This window comes from Chelon labrosus (assembly GCF_963514085.1).
Source record: "Chelon labrosus genome assembly, chromosome: 12".
NCBI lineage: Eukaryota > Metazoa > Chordata > Actinopteri > Mugiliformes > Mugilidae > Chelon > Chelon labrosus.
Genome location: NC_140345.1, coordinates 27,694,088 through 27,711,644, shown reverse-complemented (window position 1 = coordinate 27,711,644; position 17,557 = coordinate 27,694,088). Strand labels below are relative to the sequence as shown.

Genomic DNA, 17,557 nt, shown 5'->3' with positions numbered 1-17,557 from the left:
GAGGCTATTATTTTTCTCTGCGTGTGTGGCAGGATTTGATTGGTCAGATGTTGCTGGTTGTGCAGCTGGAGATGTGACATAACACTGGCCCGGGGGTTGCCGTGAGTTGGCAGAGGAAGCTGGCACTCAGCGTCCGTAGAGAGGCAGCATTAGGCCTGCACACTGACTTTTAACCACTTTACACGGTGCATGTACGTCGCACAATCATATTCAAGGAGACTATTTCATTTAGAGCACAAAATAGCACCGTTAAAATAAACTACAGTCTGGTATGGGACGGGAAAGTAACTGCAACGTCCATTAGACCCGACTGGACTGAACAAACCACACACTGAGAACTCTTAACGACGGCATATGCTTGAAATAAAGTGACGCTTTAATGTGATCCAAATGGCCACAGTAAAAGGCCGGGCAAGATGTCTGGCATGAAAGAGAGGGGAAAGATGCAGTAATTGCTGTAACCGGGATAATGGCACACACTTTCGGACAGTATCTGCTAAAGGGTATTTATAGTATTTCACTCTGCAGTACTGAGATTGAAAAACAACAGCTTGAGACAGAAGGTAAAATTTGGCTGGTGCTTAACCAAACACCTGGCCTGCTGCTGCAGGAAATGGGCACGCTGGTTGGATCACAGTATCAGTTTTATTAGTTTTGGCACAAGTCATGTCTAGTTCATTTGTAGTAGGCATGAAGACACAAATCAGTGCCGAATCAGAATAGTGTTTCACTGCAATACAGACAAAATCGATCTTTTGACGTCGCAGATACATCCCAGAAAGGCAGTATGTCCACATTAGAGTCATGAATCATCAAGAAAAAGCTCACACACGCAAATCATGGGTTCACGTGAGGATAAACCATTCACACAACCATAAAACTACCACATATACCGATCAGCCGCAACATTAAAACCACTGACAGGAGAAGTGAATAACATTTAAACCATCGTGTGACAGTTCAATGTTCTGCAGGGAAACTTCTGGACCTGGCATTCATTGGTGTGGATGTTACTTAGACATGTAGCACCCACCTAGACCAGACCAGGCTCCCCCACCCCATAGCAATGACACTCCTTGATGGCAGCAGCCATCCCCAGCAGGATGCAGCCTGACACAGACACACACACTAAAACACTTGAGGAACAACTAAAAAAAAACATGAAGAACAGCACAAGGTGTTGACCTGGCCTCCAAATTCACTAGATCCCAAACTGATCAAGTATCTGTGGGATGATCCACAGGCCCCTCCCCTCAAAGCCCCCCCCACTAACAACATTCTGTTGCCAGACACCACAGGACACCCTCAAAAGGCCCATGTCCATTCTCTGATGAGTCACAACTGTTTTGGAGGCACCTGCACAATATTAGGTAGGTGGTCATAATGTTATGCCTGATCGGTGTATTCACACACGGGCTGATGAGAAACAGGTGAACCGAATGAGGGCGGAGCACACCAGGAGAAACCAATCAAACAATCCAAGAAACGAAGAAGAAATTTTCAGAACAGAAACCAAGAAAACCGAACAAACACCTACATGGCCTTGAGCTATTTATCACACAAACAGCTATTACACTTCTAATTAAATTTTATTTAGACATTTTTGCATCTGAAAAACCAAATATTGTTCAGTCCTGTGGGCCCGTGCACTGTGTGTGTGTGTGTGTGTTTTTGTATAATTATGTGAGTCGGCTCAGAGGAACATCTGCGAAAGGACGTTGCTGATGTTCTGAAGGACAGATCGTGTGTGCTCCTGCTAGGGGGAAATTTATTTCTGTATTTGTGCAGATACACGGCCAGATTTTTATTATTATTATTACATTCCTGCTCGTTCTTGTGCAGGTTCTTGTGTTTTGTGTCGGAGCCGGTGTTAGGCGGCCAGCGGTGTTTGATTACCGCCCTGTTAAGAAATAATGGATCGCTCAGTTTTCGCAGCGTTACACACTCTGTTTCATTCGGTCACACACGAACATGTTATTTCTTCCTCTTCCTTTCACACACACACACATTCACATCGCCTCCAACACACTCCCCTGCTCCTCACAGCTGGGCCTGAGGAAGCAGTAGTGACATATGGGCGAGCCAGCCTGCAGCATCGCTCAACTCAACCTGCCAAGCCGAACAATAACACCCTCCTCCCTTCACCTCCACGGCCCTCCCTCATTCCTTCCTTCCTCCCCACCTCCATCCTCCAGCTCCACCACCATCCCTCTCTTCCTCTTCCCTAATGCTAAGCCTTACATTGGCCTCATATGACGTGATGTCTGAATCTAACCGAAACCTGACGAGCACGCTTAATTGTCTGATTGTAATGAAACGTGGATCGATTTCAATCCTGTGAATTACAGTCGTGTTCATGCACGCTCAAATCCATCAGGCCTGCAATTCACATTTCAAATTGGACAATATTGGGTGCAGCTAATGTCAACAAACCCCTAATATTTCTAACACCTTAAAGCCTGTTTGGTGTTGCATCCATCCACTGATCCACAGCTTACTTCACTGATACTAGACACGCCGTTGTCGGTTTCAAACTCAAAAGTTCGCAGCTGTTGCAAAAACAGACTTTTAGACGCAGCACCACCATCGGTCGCACGACAACATCTTGTGATATTGATGGAAAGAAGTCAGGGAAATGCTAGTGGAACTCAGTGGATGCATTTTTCTTTTCTTGCCTTGCAAAGAGTCTGGTCCATCTGGTCCATTTGAGCATCCAACGTTTGTTCCAGAACGAGACGCGTGCTTCCCAGAGAGTGATCAATGGTTTGGCAAGATCATTTATTCGACACTGAACATTTCCAGATCTTCTTGAAGCGTGCTGACCGAGCTTATAATGTTTCTTCTATCACAACAGTTAAAAATTGTCTCAGTTTAGGCAAATAATGAAAGTTCACCTGTCTCATTTTCATTAGACTCTCACTTTATTTATCTACGTCCTCGTTATTTTGACGCTATGTTTCCTTTACATTTTCAGAAAATTATTCTTAGTTGAGAACTGTCCAGGGTGTACCCCCGCCTTTCGCCTGATGACAGCTGGGATAGGCTCCAGCAGACCCCCGTGACCCTTAACAGGACTAGCGGGTATAGAAGATGAATGAATGAATGAATATTCTTAGTTGAACCAAACAATGTTCATATAATGTACAAAACCCTCAAAATGTAACTAACTACAGTTATAGGCTACATACATTTAGAAAGAGCTGGATCGTAACCATGCCATAATTTAGATTATAAAACACTGCATGAATTGTGTTTTGTACATTTGTCTCATCATCTTCTGTAACCTCTTGTCCTGTGTCCTGTCCTGGGGTGGGGTCCACCCTAGACAGGTCTCCAGTCTATCACAGGGCTAACACAGAGAGACACTCACACCTACGGCCAATTTAGAATCACCAATGAACCTAACCAGCATGTCTTTGGACGGTGGGGGGAAGCTGGAGAACCTGGAGAGAACCCACGCAGACACAGGGAGAACATGCAAACTCCACACAGAAAGGAACCAATCGGCTCATGGATTAGAACCCAGAACCTTCTGGCTGTGAGGCATCAGTGCTAACCACCCTGCTCCAAAATGTTACTAACTACAGTTATATGTACATTTAGAAAGAGCTAGATTATTGCTGTTCGTAACCTTCATTTAGATTGGATTTATAACTGATAATTAAAAATAAAACACTGCATCAGAGGAACATCTCATCATTTGACTCAAATTTGAGTGTAAATTGTGTTTTGTACATTTGTCCCAGTCTCTCTACTCTCTACTTACTGTGGCTGTATTGCAGCCTTGTAACTGAAAATCTATAGAAAGTGACGTGGTTGCATCTCCTACTTTAAGTTACTCTACTGTTAGCTTGCTAAACTGTTAGCCCACATCATTCCTGAATAGATGAGGCAGAGTTAGAGGTAACAGCAGAACCACATAATACGATGTTAATAAGCAGGAAAATCTCATTACACTGAAACAGTGACTGTACGGAAATTATGCAGGAAAATGCACAGTGAGCAAGAGACGGTGACAGAAAGCTGCAGCCATAAAATGTAAAACGTTAGCGCAGCCGGTCAGTTACATGTACATGTGTACGGGACATAAGTGCACGGGAGCAGTTCAAGCGCTCATAAGTCTCCACGTCCCACAGAGACGGACCTGGCCAAGCACAATTCTTCTTAATAAAAAAAGATAAATGGAAGAGGAGCGCTTTTAAGGTCATTGAGATCTGGCAGATGCTTCTGGTAAGTTGGCAGGAGACAAATTAGGCCTAGTTTTCCTCTTTCTCTCGGCGCCTCCGAGGTATTGAAGAAAAAAAAAAAAAAAGCTGTACACTACAGGCACGGGGATAGGTGGACGAATTAATCAAAACGCTGAGATAAGAGTCAGTTAAACCCTTGTACGTACGGGATGACCTTTAGAAAAATGTTTTATTTCTGAGTGAGTGACAACTTTTGTTTGAAATGGCATGTAATAGTTACTCAAATACCAGGACGTTCTTGTTAACATCGCCTCAGGGGTGCAGGTCAGCCATCTTACTAAAAGAATCAACCTTTCTCTTCCCTTGCGCGAGCCGCTGCCCACCTTCCATTTATTACATAATTAATCCCTCCAACTCCCACGCGACAGCCACCTGAATGCGTTCTCCAGGGTCACGAGCAAACACTCCATCCACCTCTGAGCCACTCTGTGACAACAGTCGCTAACGGCTGGAGACAGCGAGGGGCTCTGGCTTGTTTGCAGACGAGCTGCAGCGCTTTTAAATTCACCATCAAAGCTGCAAGAAAAAAAAAAAAAAAACATTTTGAAGCATCTACTTGTCTGTTAATATTTCTCAGCTCCTTTTAAAAACTTCTAAAACCGGACGAATGTAGCTTATGCCCCCCCGTCGTTTTTCTTCTTGCGTAACACAGTTGGGGGAGCGAAGCCTGGACCCATGACTTGGGGGGGGGGGACCGGGCACTGGTGCGTGGCAATGGTATATGAAACTCTGTCACCTCAGATTAATGTAAAATGAAAGGATAAGGAGGAGGAGGAGGAGGAGGAGGAAGGCAGGCAGCAATCACTGTCAGCCCTCTCGCTCCCCCTACAGGACAGAAGGAAGGAGAAACAGTCTCCACACAGATCAGCTTCACAGAAGATCCAAAAAAAGTGGAGTCCAGCCGTTGAGGAGCTCTACAACAACTACAAACTCTTAAGACATCAAACTGACTGAAATATGATCCAGTGACATGATCAGAGCTTAAGTACAGACTGACTGTCGGCTAATTTGCTGATTAGTTCTGATTGCCTGTTTTCCAAATGTCTGAATAAAGACTGAAGTAATTAAACCACTATCATTATCGTTATCTTTTGATTGACTAATCAGTTAATTGAATGATCGCAGCTGGATAATCTTGACATTCTGAGTTGATCACTTATAGACGCCAATTGTTTCCTTTAGATTGGATGAAACAACCCCATCATTTTCTTCTTTCTGTCTAAAGTGTTTTTGCGTGTGTGTCTGTGTCAGGCTGCATCCTGCTGGGGATGGCTGCTGCCATCAAAGAGTGTCATTGCTATGGGGTGGGGGTGCCTGGTCTGGTCTAGGTGGGTGCTACATGTCTAAGTAACATCCACACCCATGAATGCCAGGTCCAGAAGTTTCCCAGCAGAACACTGAACTGTCACAAGATGGTTTAAATGTTATTCACTTCTCCTGTCAGTGGTTTTAATGTTGTGGCTGATCGGTGTATATATGCAGTGACACATGGAGATTGCGAACAATTTGTAGGACTACAAAATGTCCAAAGGCAACAGATTTTATGAATTCTGTAATGTTAAGATTTGATTTTGTGCTCTGCGTCCATCTGTGCCACAAAAAAAAAAAAAAACATCTCTTCTTCTAAATCCCAACATTTGACGACAGAGACGGAGTAAAACCAAGCGACATTTTCCGCTGCTCCAGGCCGCACGCTGACTTGTTTTCTAAGTAACACGGCTCCATCTTTCTTGCTTTTTTCGATGCCCTGAAAAGAATGTTCTACCAATCACACACAGAAGCTCAGGGGAGACAGTGCAGGAGTCGCGTTCGAGTGATGAATGACAATGACAAAAACAAAAAAAAGGCCCTGTAATTATACTGTAGGCAGCATGTTTTGCTCGTCTTATTTAATTTCATAGCTGTTTTTTTTTTCTCTTTTGGGTCTTTGAAGGGTATTGTGTCGTGGATGTGCCACTCCAGACAGCGCTTCTTGTCAGTGTATCTATTATCCTTGGCAATTAAAATGAGCCATGGGTGTTGAATGTGTCACTGAGGGTGTAATCCCATTCTAACCCAGCGTAGTGACTGCACTGGATTTCTAGGAAACGGTTCAATGAACCCAACGCACCAGAGGAGAGGAGGACGATACACAGACGGGCGAAGGAGTGGCACAAATTTAAATAGCGGCACATTTTAGAAACAAAAGAGGAGGCTCAAACCCCGCCCGAAGCGACACCTCGGCCCACCGGGGACCACGTCTCTCCGTCGTCTCTCTCTGACGGCCATCATTCATAAAACATCTTTAAAAAAAAAAATGAAGCGCCAACTGAATGGAGCACAGAGACAGGTGGCCTGTGGGAGAGCCAAGGACTCCTGCCAGTCACCCTGGAGAGAAGGAGGGAGGGAGGGAGGAAGGGAGGGAGAGTGGGCGAGTGGATGAGGAGAAAGGGTGAGAGCAGGAAAGAGAGAAACTGTGAAGGAGAGATGGAGCAAAAAAAACAAAAAACAGAGAGAGGATGAATATGGAGATGGAAGGAGGGAGGACAGACAGATAGATTAGATAAAGAAGAGAGAGATAGGACGAGGGAGAAGAAAGGAGAGAAGAGTGACGGATCAATGGAGGGAATTAATACAAAGCCCGGAGCAGCCGGAGATAGGAAGGAGAGGAGGAAGTGTGCAGCAGGCGACACTGAGCTTAGATGCATGTAGGCAAACGGACAAATCAGAGAGAGTAAAGGTGTGTGTTTGAGATGGTTCTGATATCAAAATGTGCAGGAAGCAGCAACAGTAACAACAAAAAGAAAGAAAGAAAGAAAGAAAGAGAGGGCAGTGATCCTCCACATCTCTGCTATGGAGAAGTACAGTATGATTGCTTTTCTGCTGAGCCACTGAAGCCATCTAAAACGAATGGAAATAAATTGAAGGGGGAGTGTGCGCGTGGAAAAAAAGAGAGAGAGAGTAGGAGAGAGACACCCGCTCTGCATGAGGTGAGTGACAGGCATGAATATTTAACGCCTCTCGGCGTCGCCGAGGTGACGGCCATCAGCGCGTCTTGCCTCCGATCCTTTCACAGCTGCTGCCTTATTGGCACAATTAGACAGGGATGAAGCTCTGATTAATTGAGCCAGGCTCTCCATTCAATCCTTCCAGAGCAAGGATGGGTCCCTTATCAGGATCACAGCATGCTCCATTCCTCTGAGTGATGACAAGCTGAAATACTATTGGCAGCCGTGCACACATACACACACACATACATACACAAACACTACAGTTAAGTCGCCACCCGTGCACTTTGACTGGCCACATAAAGATTCATTACTTCACTGCAAAGGAAGCATAGGAAGTGGGGAAACATTACCAACACCTCACTTCCTCCCATCCAGGACATTGCAAATCCAGAGGCAGGGCACACAGCATAATCAAAGACCCCACCTCCACTGCCACCATGGACAGTTTTTCCCGCTAGCCTCTTGGAAGTGGTTTCGCAGCACCCCGATCAGAACAATTTAGACAATTTAGCATTCATAAGCAGTCCATAAACCTTTATCAGACTGGTATTTATCAGCAGATACAAGCGTTTATTATTGTATTTGTGTCACCTGTTGTACTCTGATACTGTGACTTGCTGATCTGGCGACACCTGTGGTCACTGGTGGTAACTGCAGTTTAAAACAACAGCTCAGAATTTAGAGGGCAGCCAAACAAGATATTGTTGTTATAATGAAATAAAATAAAAAGTCAGACAATAATTTGCCTTTTTCCATCATCCTATGACTAACCAGGTTCGGTAACAGCCTCATCCCACAAGATTCTTAAACTCTTAACAACCCTGCCCCGAATGGATAAAAACATACTATGTGCAATAAGTGTGCAGAATATTTATACAGTTAGTGCAATATACATATTTTTCTTTATCACTGATACCTGTAAATATTTTATTATGTTTTATTATGATTATTATTTAATTTTTCTATTTTTATTTCCATTGCTGATTTTTTTTTTTTTTTCAGTATGTATAACTGCTGCTGGGAATTATTTCATTCTAATGTGAACTGCTGGTGTATAGCTTTGAAACTAAAAAAAAATAAAACATAACACCAAAATATAAAACAAATCACCTGGTACTTTTCTAAAAGTGCTGATGTGTAAGAATTTAAGGCGAATTAAAAACTATAAATGCATGATCTAATAACAGATCAGAAAAACCTGGAGAGGCTCTCCATTTATCGTGATGTTATAAGCGTTGTTATAAATCAGCAGTCTGTGTCATCTGGTGTGTGGGAACACTTTTTGTTGCAGAGTTAGAAAAGTTGAAGAACAGTACCCTCTCCTGGTCTGAAGAGCAACATGAGATTTTACTCTTACAACCGGCAGAATCTGCGTTTGAAACACCAGCACACACACTAGTGAAGTTAATCAGCACTAGAATATTACCATTTTAAAGTCACCTATAAAAATAATAATAAAAAAACAAGTGAGGAAACAGTTGATAAACATAAAACGAGCAGTCTCTTATATTTATATGAAACTATTCAGGAAAGAAAATCACCTCTGGAATACTTCAAACTATCCATGATGTTTTTATCAATAAATAACCCATTAACATGTCCTTTCTGTAAACTACAGAAACAACACTGTCTGGAGATGTTCTTCTAGAGCTGTGTCACACAATTTCTGTCTCATAATGCCCACAACAGAAAGGATTAATATTTTAGATTTTTCTAACTGTGAGCAAATCCCTTGAAAATAACTAAATACTGATAAAGTCTAGGGATGCTGTTAACTGAGTTAAACAATTTAGTATTTATAAGCAGTCTGTAAGCTTTTATTAGACTGGTATAAACCACAATATATTGGTATTCATCAGCAGATACAAGCCCATTTTAAGTGTTTATTATTGCTAAGTATTTTTGTCAACTGGTCATCTGGCGACATCTGTGGCCACTGGTGGTAACTGCAGATTAATCAGATTAATACTGCAGCTCAGAATTTTTAGTGCAGTCAAACAAGCTATTGTTTTTTTAATGACATAAAATAAAAAGTCAAACAATAATTTTCCTTTTTCTATCACCATGTGATCAACTGTGATCTGATTTTATGGTGCACAAGTCTTCCTGTAACGACTGGCACGACTTCACCTAGTACCTTGCCTAGGGCCACAACAGTCTCTCGTAACACTTCTGCTGATGGGCCCTCATGAACTTCACTTAAACTAAACTGAAATGTTCCTGGCAGAGAAGTAGGAAAGAAATGACTGCTGTCTTATTTGGTTGACATATGTTTGAAGAAAGATAACTGTAGAAGAAATTGTATTTCTGGAGCGGCTTCACCTACTAAAATGGTGTGTCGAGGTGGAAAATAATCATAGGAAGGTCATGACTCCAGCAACACTAGTAGTAAATGGAACAACTCTATTAGACTGACATGTTTTTGGTTTGTGACCTTCATCTGGGTCATGAGGCCAAGACCAGAAATGTGTCAGTCTAATACAGTTGCTCCCAATGAAAGATAACTTTAAGTTGGTAACGGTAACTTCACTGACAAAAATATTGTTTTTAACGTAAAGCTGTATCAGACATTTAGATGCCACGTTAAACAGGGGAATTAAAGCAAAGCGTTGCAAAATAAGACACAATGCACACAGCCCCTGCAGGTGTTTCTCCACCGAAGACAAAAACACAACACAACGTTCCTTCGTTAATAAAATTAAAACCAAGTTCATGTCCCTTATCTAGTCGCTAATGGACAGAGGACCCCAGACCAGTAGGGGGAGCCATCGAGGGCTGGCAAACTTTAAACTATAGCAGTGGCAATGCACAAAACATACCTCACTGAGGAAATAAACGCTACGTGCAGCAGATAAACAGCTAGCCAAATGTTGCTGGTCTAGTCTTAACTATGAGGGAGAGACATTTAAATAAAATAACTGCCGCTAGCGTCATATTATTTAATTTGTTCTTTCTTTGATGGTTAACATCAGCTAACTGAGCTAGCTGTCATCAGTGACCAAGTCTAGTGGAAGTATTTGCCTTAGGGCCCCAATGGACAGTATGAAGACCCCTCCTCAAAAAGACTTTATTGAAACTGAAACTAAACCACGTAACTCACCAACAAAGTGATTGTTGAAGACAAGTCATCCTCCACAGTGTGTGTTTATGCTTTGAGTCTAGTGGCTACGCAGTTAAGATGCTTTTAAACAATGTAGAGAAAGAACCAGACATCTCCTCACGAAATTAACAGCTGCCCTTAAAAATAAAAAAATCCCCCAAAAGTAAGCCCAAGGCGACATGGATCCAAGGAAGCTCGAGCGTCTGGGATAGACTCTCTCTCTCTGACCTCCTTTTAAATAGTTATTAGCTGAAAAGTAGAGTCCTTAAAGTAGCACAAAAACTGTGTGCAACTTATGACAGGCCGTGCTGAGAACATCCGTCAACCTGTAGTTTTCCCTAAAACAAGTATCTTTGTGAAATATATTGTAGAACCTATATTGGAACTGGAACTAGAGCAGTTGTCTGATTCCAGCCTCAACTCAAAGTTTTTGCTTACAGTACATTTACTGTTTAATTAAAAGTTAAATAAAGCTGCACTTATCATTATTTTTATATGAACAACAGAGGTAATGCATTACAGCTTGTACTGCTTTGAGTTCAGGCAAGTCAATCTGCAAAAAGTCAACCGTGTGTGATTGTGCTATGATAAAATATATTAGCTGGGTCAATGTGTAAGACAAAAGATGTGACAAGATAAAAGATTAAATAATCTCAAATCAGTTTCAATTAATTTTTAAAAATTGTTAAAAGTTCACACAAAGGCTAAAATGTAATAACCAGTTTTAAAAAAAACAATAATGCTTAAAACTAGTTTTGTTAAGAGGTGAAAATGCTTCAAATTATGTGTTTATTTTGCATTGCTCATTATTTCTTGATGTTTAATGGGTTGTAACTGATCTTAGATCGATTGCTTTTGTCTTCATCTACACTGTGTTTTTCCCTCTATTGTTGTAATTTAAGCATCTTGCGACATTTACTTGAATTTATTTGTTAAGATAAAATATGCTATAAACACACTCCAGTAAAGCTACTGTTGAGCAAAGACCACTAAATCACTCTCATGATTATTTCTCCCTAAATTCACGGGAGTAACAAAGACAAGACAAGACAAGACGAGACGAGACAAAATAAATTAAGACATCATAAGCTAAGCTAGGACAAGACAGGACAGCCTAAACTAAGAAAAGATAAGATAAACTAGGGCAAGATAGGCTAAGCTAAGACAAGCTAAAGACAAGACAAGATTAGCTAAAACAAGACAAACTAAGCTAAGACAAGCTAAGCTAGGACAAGCTAAGCTAAGCTAAGACAAGATAAGCTAAAACAAGCTAAGCTAAGCTAAACTAAGATATACTAAGACAAGAGAAACTAAGCAAAGACAAGTTATTCTAAGATAAACTAAGAGACACATCAAACCAAGCTAAGACAAACTAAGCTAAGACAAGACAAGCTAAACCAAGACAAGTTATTGTAAGACAAGACAAGACAAGACAAACTAAGACAAGACAAGACAAGACAAACTAAACCAAGACAAGACAGGACAAGCTAAACCAAGACAAGACAGGACAAGCTAAACCAAGACAAGACAGTGTTGTAGGGTAAGCTAAGCCAAGACAAGACAAGTTATTCTAAGCTAAACTAAGACAAGAGAAGTCAAACCAAGACAAGACAAACTAAGCTATGACAAGACAAGCTAAACCAAGACAAGTTATTGTAAGCTAAGACAAGACAAGACAAGACAAGACAAGACAAACTATGCTAAGACAAGCTAAGCTAAGACAAGACGAGGGAATCTTCAGACAAGTTATTCTGTATTTCGTAGGATAAGGTGCTTTCTCAGGATAACAACTAATTGTGATCTTAATCATGATCTATGGAACACCCTTCTTTTTCCATCTGTGCAGAACCGCTATCAGAACCAGTGTGTCCTCAGAGTGTGGAGACAGTACCTCTTCCTGGTCCAACATGTAGAGCTGATTTCCGGTGCTCACGCGCAGACGGGGGTTCCAGCGGTCGTGGGGTGGGCGTTCGTGCTGGGGGCGGTCGTAGACGGGGCGCTCGTGCGGGGGGCGGCTGTAGGAGGGACGGTCGAAGGAGGGACGGTCGAAGGAAGGACGGTCGAAGGAAGGACGGTTGAAGGAGGGGCGGTCGAAGGAAGGACGGTCGAAGGAGGGGCGGTCGTAGGCGGGACGTTCGTAGGTGGGACGTTCGTGAGCGGGACGGTCGTAGGAGGGAGCGTGGAAGGAGAGGGCGTGGGTGCGATGATGGTGATGATGATAGGAGGGGGGGACGGCACACCTTGCATCTGGAAAGGAGAGAGGGAGGAGAGACAGGTGAGGGGAAGCAGGCGGGGAGGAGAGAGGGGGAGGAGAGAGGGGGAGGAGAAGGTCGGTTAGGATCACTGGCAGGAGGGTTGTGGTGAGGATGCTCGTCCTCATAATCAGCTGATCAGGTGTCATTAGTGTGTGTTTGACAGACATTAGGTATAGAGAGAACAGGATGCTGTAAAAACAACACCTTAATGTGGAGTAAAGAATTATTAATAGAGACGACAAACACTTGTAGAGCAAGAAGATAAAGTCGACACAATGACAGGATGTTAGAGGCTTTATAGGTGCACTATTAAATAAAACAGCAAAGATTTAAACACAAATTTAAAGACTCTGATTGAAGCTATAGTCATGAAACAGATTATTTTAGCATAAAGCCCCGTTAGCACGGGATTAGTTTTATCTGGGGACGTCATGTGATTCAGAAATGACCCCCCTACGCCTTTGTTTCATGGGACGGGATAGGCAAACTCTGTGTTTTACTCAAATTTACTGTCCATATTTATGTCTCGGCTACTTTCTGTTCCGTTCCACTGTATGTCAGAGGATATTTTACACTTTTTATCAGCTTTAGTTACTTTGCAAATTCTAATTGATAATAAAAAGTATATTTTCAAAAATAAAACATGATGAGACTATTGATCCCTGGGAACGAACGACCTGGCAGTATTTAAATCAACCTAACCTTTGCAGGTGAACACATTAATGCTCGATTTAATGATTTCATCTGTCTAAAAGCGACATCTCTCGACTTTGCACCCTAACATCTGTCCAAACTTTGATTTACAGCACATTCTTCGTAATTCTTAAGAGACAAGAGACAGAAAAAAATCCGCAAATCAAACAAAAGTCTTGAAAAAGTGAAAACACAAACCCCCCAAAGTCACAGAGATGCTGATTCTCACTGGATTCGTTTGATCACAGGACGTCTGTGAAATAGGGTAGGCAATTTGTGGTGTAATTTTTATACTTATACTTATGATACTTTAATATTTAATTCATAAATGATGAACTGGTCATAAATAAAATATGAAAATACACGCATATACATATATATGATAAAGTTTTATTTTGTGCACAAAGAAAAAATGAGAAATAAATGGTGATGTTTAGATATGACAGATTTTGTTGCCTTACAGGAGTCCCAGTCTCTATTTCTATGTGTAATAAAACGTAAGAGCTTTAAATCTAACCTCTACACAGATTGTATAAATCATCCAACGATTACTATAGATTTGTGATCAGGAATGCCGCAAAAAACTTTAACTCCAAACCTCAAAATGCTTATTCTAACCATATAAAGCTCAGAAAATATATATAAACATAAATAAGTCCTTTGCTCATTTTTACTACATGTTATAGGAGTGTAATAACCTTCCAGGTGAAGTTACCATAATGACCCCATACTGGCTGTGAAGAGCAACGTGTCAGCTTCCAGAAACCATTATTATTATTATTATTACGGTAATCCAAAGAGCGCTTGTGCAACCTCGCAACACGTTTGGTGACACGTCAGGTTTTAAAGGCTTAAATAAAGCATCTAATATAACTGAGTAGTGCAAACGAAATGTCCTTGTTTTTATAACCGCATCCCATTCACACAAACAGGACTAAAGAAAACTGAAGAAGAGACACTTCTAACCAACACTCCAGCGTGAAAGAAAAGAGCTCCCATCGCATCAGCTCTTCACTGTGGAGCTGCAAACACGCCCTTCTGGATTTGAAAGTCTCTATCTACGTTTTAAAAACTATAATTGTCTAATTGAAGAAGTCTTGGGTCCAGCTCGGCACCATGATCTAATGATCTGCTCCTTGGCCTGCAGGCTGTCCTGTCCACCTAAATGAGCAGGGTTTTTTAAAAGGTTCCAGAGATATCCTGCAGACTTGATTCCAGGGATCATTTAGGAAGATGTGGAAAAAGAATGAAGCTGATATCTGAGGGCTTACAGCTCCAGATAATTAAAGGAATTGATCACGCAGTATTGGAGACATTAATATGGATTTTAGCCACGTAGATGTTTGACTTTGTCTTCGGTGAAAAATGTGCGTCTGAGGACCGCTGCTAAATGAGGCACTTTGTCTTTTCTTTCCTCGCTGCTGTCTACGTTCCCTGGCCTTATTGGACCGCCTTTAAAGTTGGAAACGATATTAAATATTATAAGGAAATAAAAAGTAAAGCATACGCCGTCACACCGTGAGCACAGAAATTAAGTTTCTTCCAAAGAAATGACTCCACATAAAAGACGCTGTAATAGTTTAACAACCTCTCCCTCCCTCCGTGGAACGCTTGTTCTAATGCTGACCTTGCGTTTATTTGCTCTCCCTGTTCATGTCTCCTCCGCGAAGGGAAAAGTCAACGGCGGTCGGCATCTCTCGCATGCTTCAGATTACACACTGAACAGTTTATAGTTTTTCATCCACGGATTCAAAAGCAAACGTCCCGAGGCGTTCTCTCGCTTCATCCTGCTGCTCCACGATGGAATTCAAAGACTCTTTAAGAGACGGTCTGGTGCAGTGCTAGCCACAATGGATTGTCTTCTACCTCTAACTAATTTACGCTGAAACCAAATAATTCTTTAGCCGAGAGAATGCAGAAGAGTTTCACACTAAATCTTGAGGTAAACAATTTAGGAAAGATTTCTGCAGAGTATGAGTCAGTCAAAGTAACATTTCCCCGGCGGCTCACACCTCCTGCACCAAGGAAAAGACAAATTCACACTTACAACATCTGCGGGCTCCGCTACAAGGCCCGAACGCTTACACATTTTCACACAGTGACACACGCTCACAGACAAGGGGGAAGGAAAACTGCTGTTTGTTTGACCCGGTCCACAAACACTCCCGACACCTCGTGCCCCGACGGCGTCCTCCGACCCCTAAAGCAAACATCCACAGATCCAGGAGGTGGCCGACTGAAGCTGTGCGCCCTCGCCTCGTGAAAGAGTCGCCCGTGGCCCACAATACAACACTACAGCGTGTCACAACCGATTATAACACTGCATTATCTTATACGTTTCACATTCTCCCTCCCCAAAATCCCGGCGCCGGACGGTTGACGGCTACAACGCAACAACTCGTCTAATACTGGTGTAACAACAACTCAGTTGATCTTTCAGTTTCTTGTTTGAATTATGAATCGTGGCGCTGAAATATTGATGATCTCCTAAACAAGCGGAGCTAATTAATATGGACGAATCAAGGAATGAAACGGGGTGAATGAACCGTGTGCTCGCCACGGCACGGAGAGGTTTCCAGCTTTGCTTAAGGGCACTTCAGTCTCACATACGGCTGATGTTTGTTTTTTTCCTGATTCACTCTAAACCCACCGCTAACATTTTTTTTCCTAGCCCTACAAAGCCCGTTTGGAAAAATACTATGATGTAGCATGAATCATTCGGGTGGACAGAAACTGGAGGCCATGAACACAGGCCGCTGTGACGGGATCGCATTAGAGGGTCGCAACAAGCTTCTGCTGAGCCTTTGTCTCTGTGCGGTTTTTATAAAAGCAACGGGAGGAGTAGGAAGAAAGAGAAATGGTGGATGGGAGAGGGGGTTGGAGAGGGTAGCGTGTAGGCTGACAGAGCTGTCAAACTACTCCATTATTGGTTTAGGCAATTTTTTCATCACGCTGATTGTTTATCTTATTTTTTTTTTTCTCTGTAGAATCTATTCAATCTTGCCAATAATTATATTAATCAGTTAGTCTATAAGGTATCATAAAATAGTGCAGAATGTTGAGCAACAAATGCTGTGCCTTTATTAATAGTATTATTCAATTTTATTTTATTTACATAGCGTCAATAATGACACAAATTGCCTCAAGGCGCTTTACAAAACCCGGCCTGAGACACTCGGAGCAAGCACAAAGGTGACGGTGGCAAAGAAAACTTATGTAGTTGTACAACAAGATAACTGTTATTAATGTTAATGCACATTATTGCACATTATTAATCCCTCCTATGTATATAATATATATTTACTTCTGCCTTTTTTTGTTCATAACTAATTTATTTATTTTTATATTTATATACTTTTTTCTCCATTTTTGCTTATACTATTTTATTTTATTTTATTTTATTTTACTAGATTTTTACTTACATTTTATTTTTATCTTATTTTATTTATATATTTTTTTTATTTTGTTTTATTTTTATTTTTATTTTTAGTTGTGGTTCTCAAGAGTGTTTTTTATGTGCAACTGAGCTACTGTGACCAAGCAATTTCCCCTGTGGATGAATAAAGTTTATCTAAGTCTATGTGCTCAATTAATTTATTATCTAATATGGTTTTGTTCAGTTGATTAATCAGTCCGTTCATTAACTCTAGTACCAGGACCTGGCTAAAACTGCTATTTAAAATGCAGCCATGCTACTACCTTTTTTATCCACAGCGTACTGACAGCCAGGGTATTTATTTTTATTTCATTTTTATTTTATTTTTATGCAGCAGAAAGAGGAAAAATAAAATCCAACAGGGACAGCTCGAGGCTGCAGCTGCATTAGTCTTTTCAAGAGGATGCAGCCGAAGGAGAAACCATCCAGAAACCGAGCTGCTGAGAGCAATAGCTCCAAAAGATCTCCACTGCCTAAAGAAACTGAATCACTCTGGAGCTGTGAATTTCAACGTGGGCTGTTTCTGCTGGATGATGTCGATGACACCGGCCCCGACGGAGTAAATATTTGTTCGCCTATCAATGCACGCAACTTTTTCCTCCTCTGCTCCTATGTATGTGCAGAGGTGTGGTGGAGTTACGGTCCCATGACGTTATGTTTGGTCAACAAATTAAAAGCTACAGGGTGGTGAGGCATACCAACACTGAACAAGTCATTTTCTCAAAACATTTGGCACAAGTTATGTTTGTTTTACTACTATGAGCTGTGTACGTTGCCTGCACCTGATGCATTCTGGAACATGTAGGCAATGCAACAACAGTGAAGGTGTTTTTAGA

At 41.6% G+C, this 17,557-nt stretch overlaps 1 protein-coding gene across 1 annotated transcript in view; it reads right to left on the bottom strand.

The window, feature by feature from the left end:
• Positions 1-12,261, bottom strand: part of syngap1b (synaptic Ras GTPase activating protein 1b) — a gene marked incomplete at its 3' end in the record, with an annotated part of 120,559 nt that extends 108,298 nt beyond the window's left edge. The window contains exon 1 of the mRNA XM_084557676.1: positions 12,229-12,261. Coding sequence (XP_084413802.1) covers positions 12,229-12,246 — 18 coding nt within the window. The 5' untranslated portion in view covers positions 12,247-12,261. The remainder of the gene's footprint in view (positions 1-12,228) is intronic.
• Between the last annotated feature and the right edge of the window lie 5,296 nt (positions 12,262-17,557).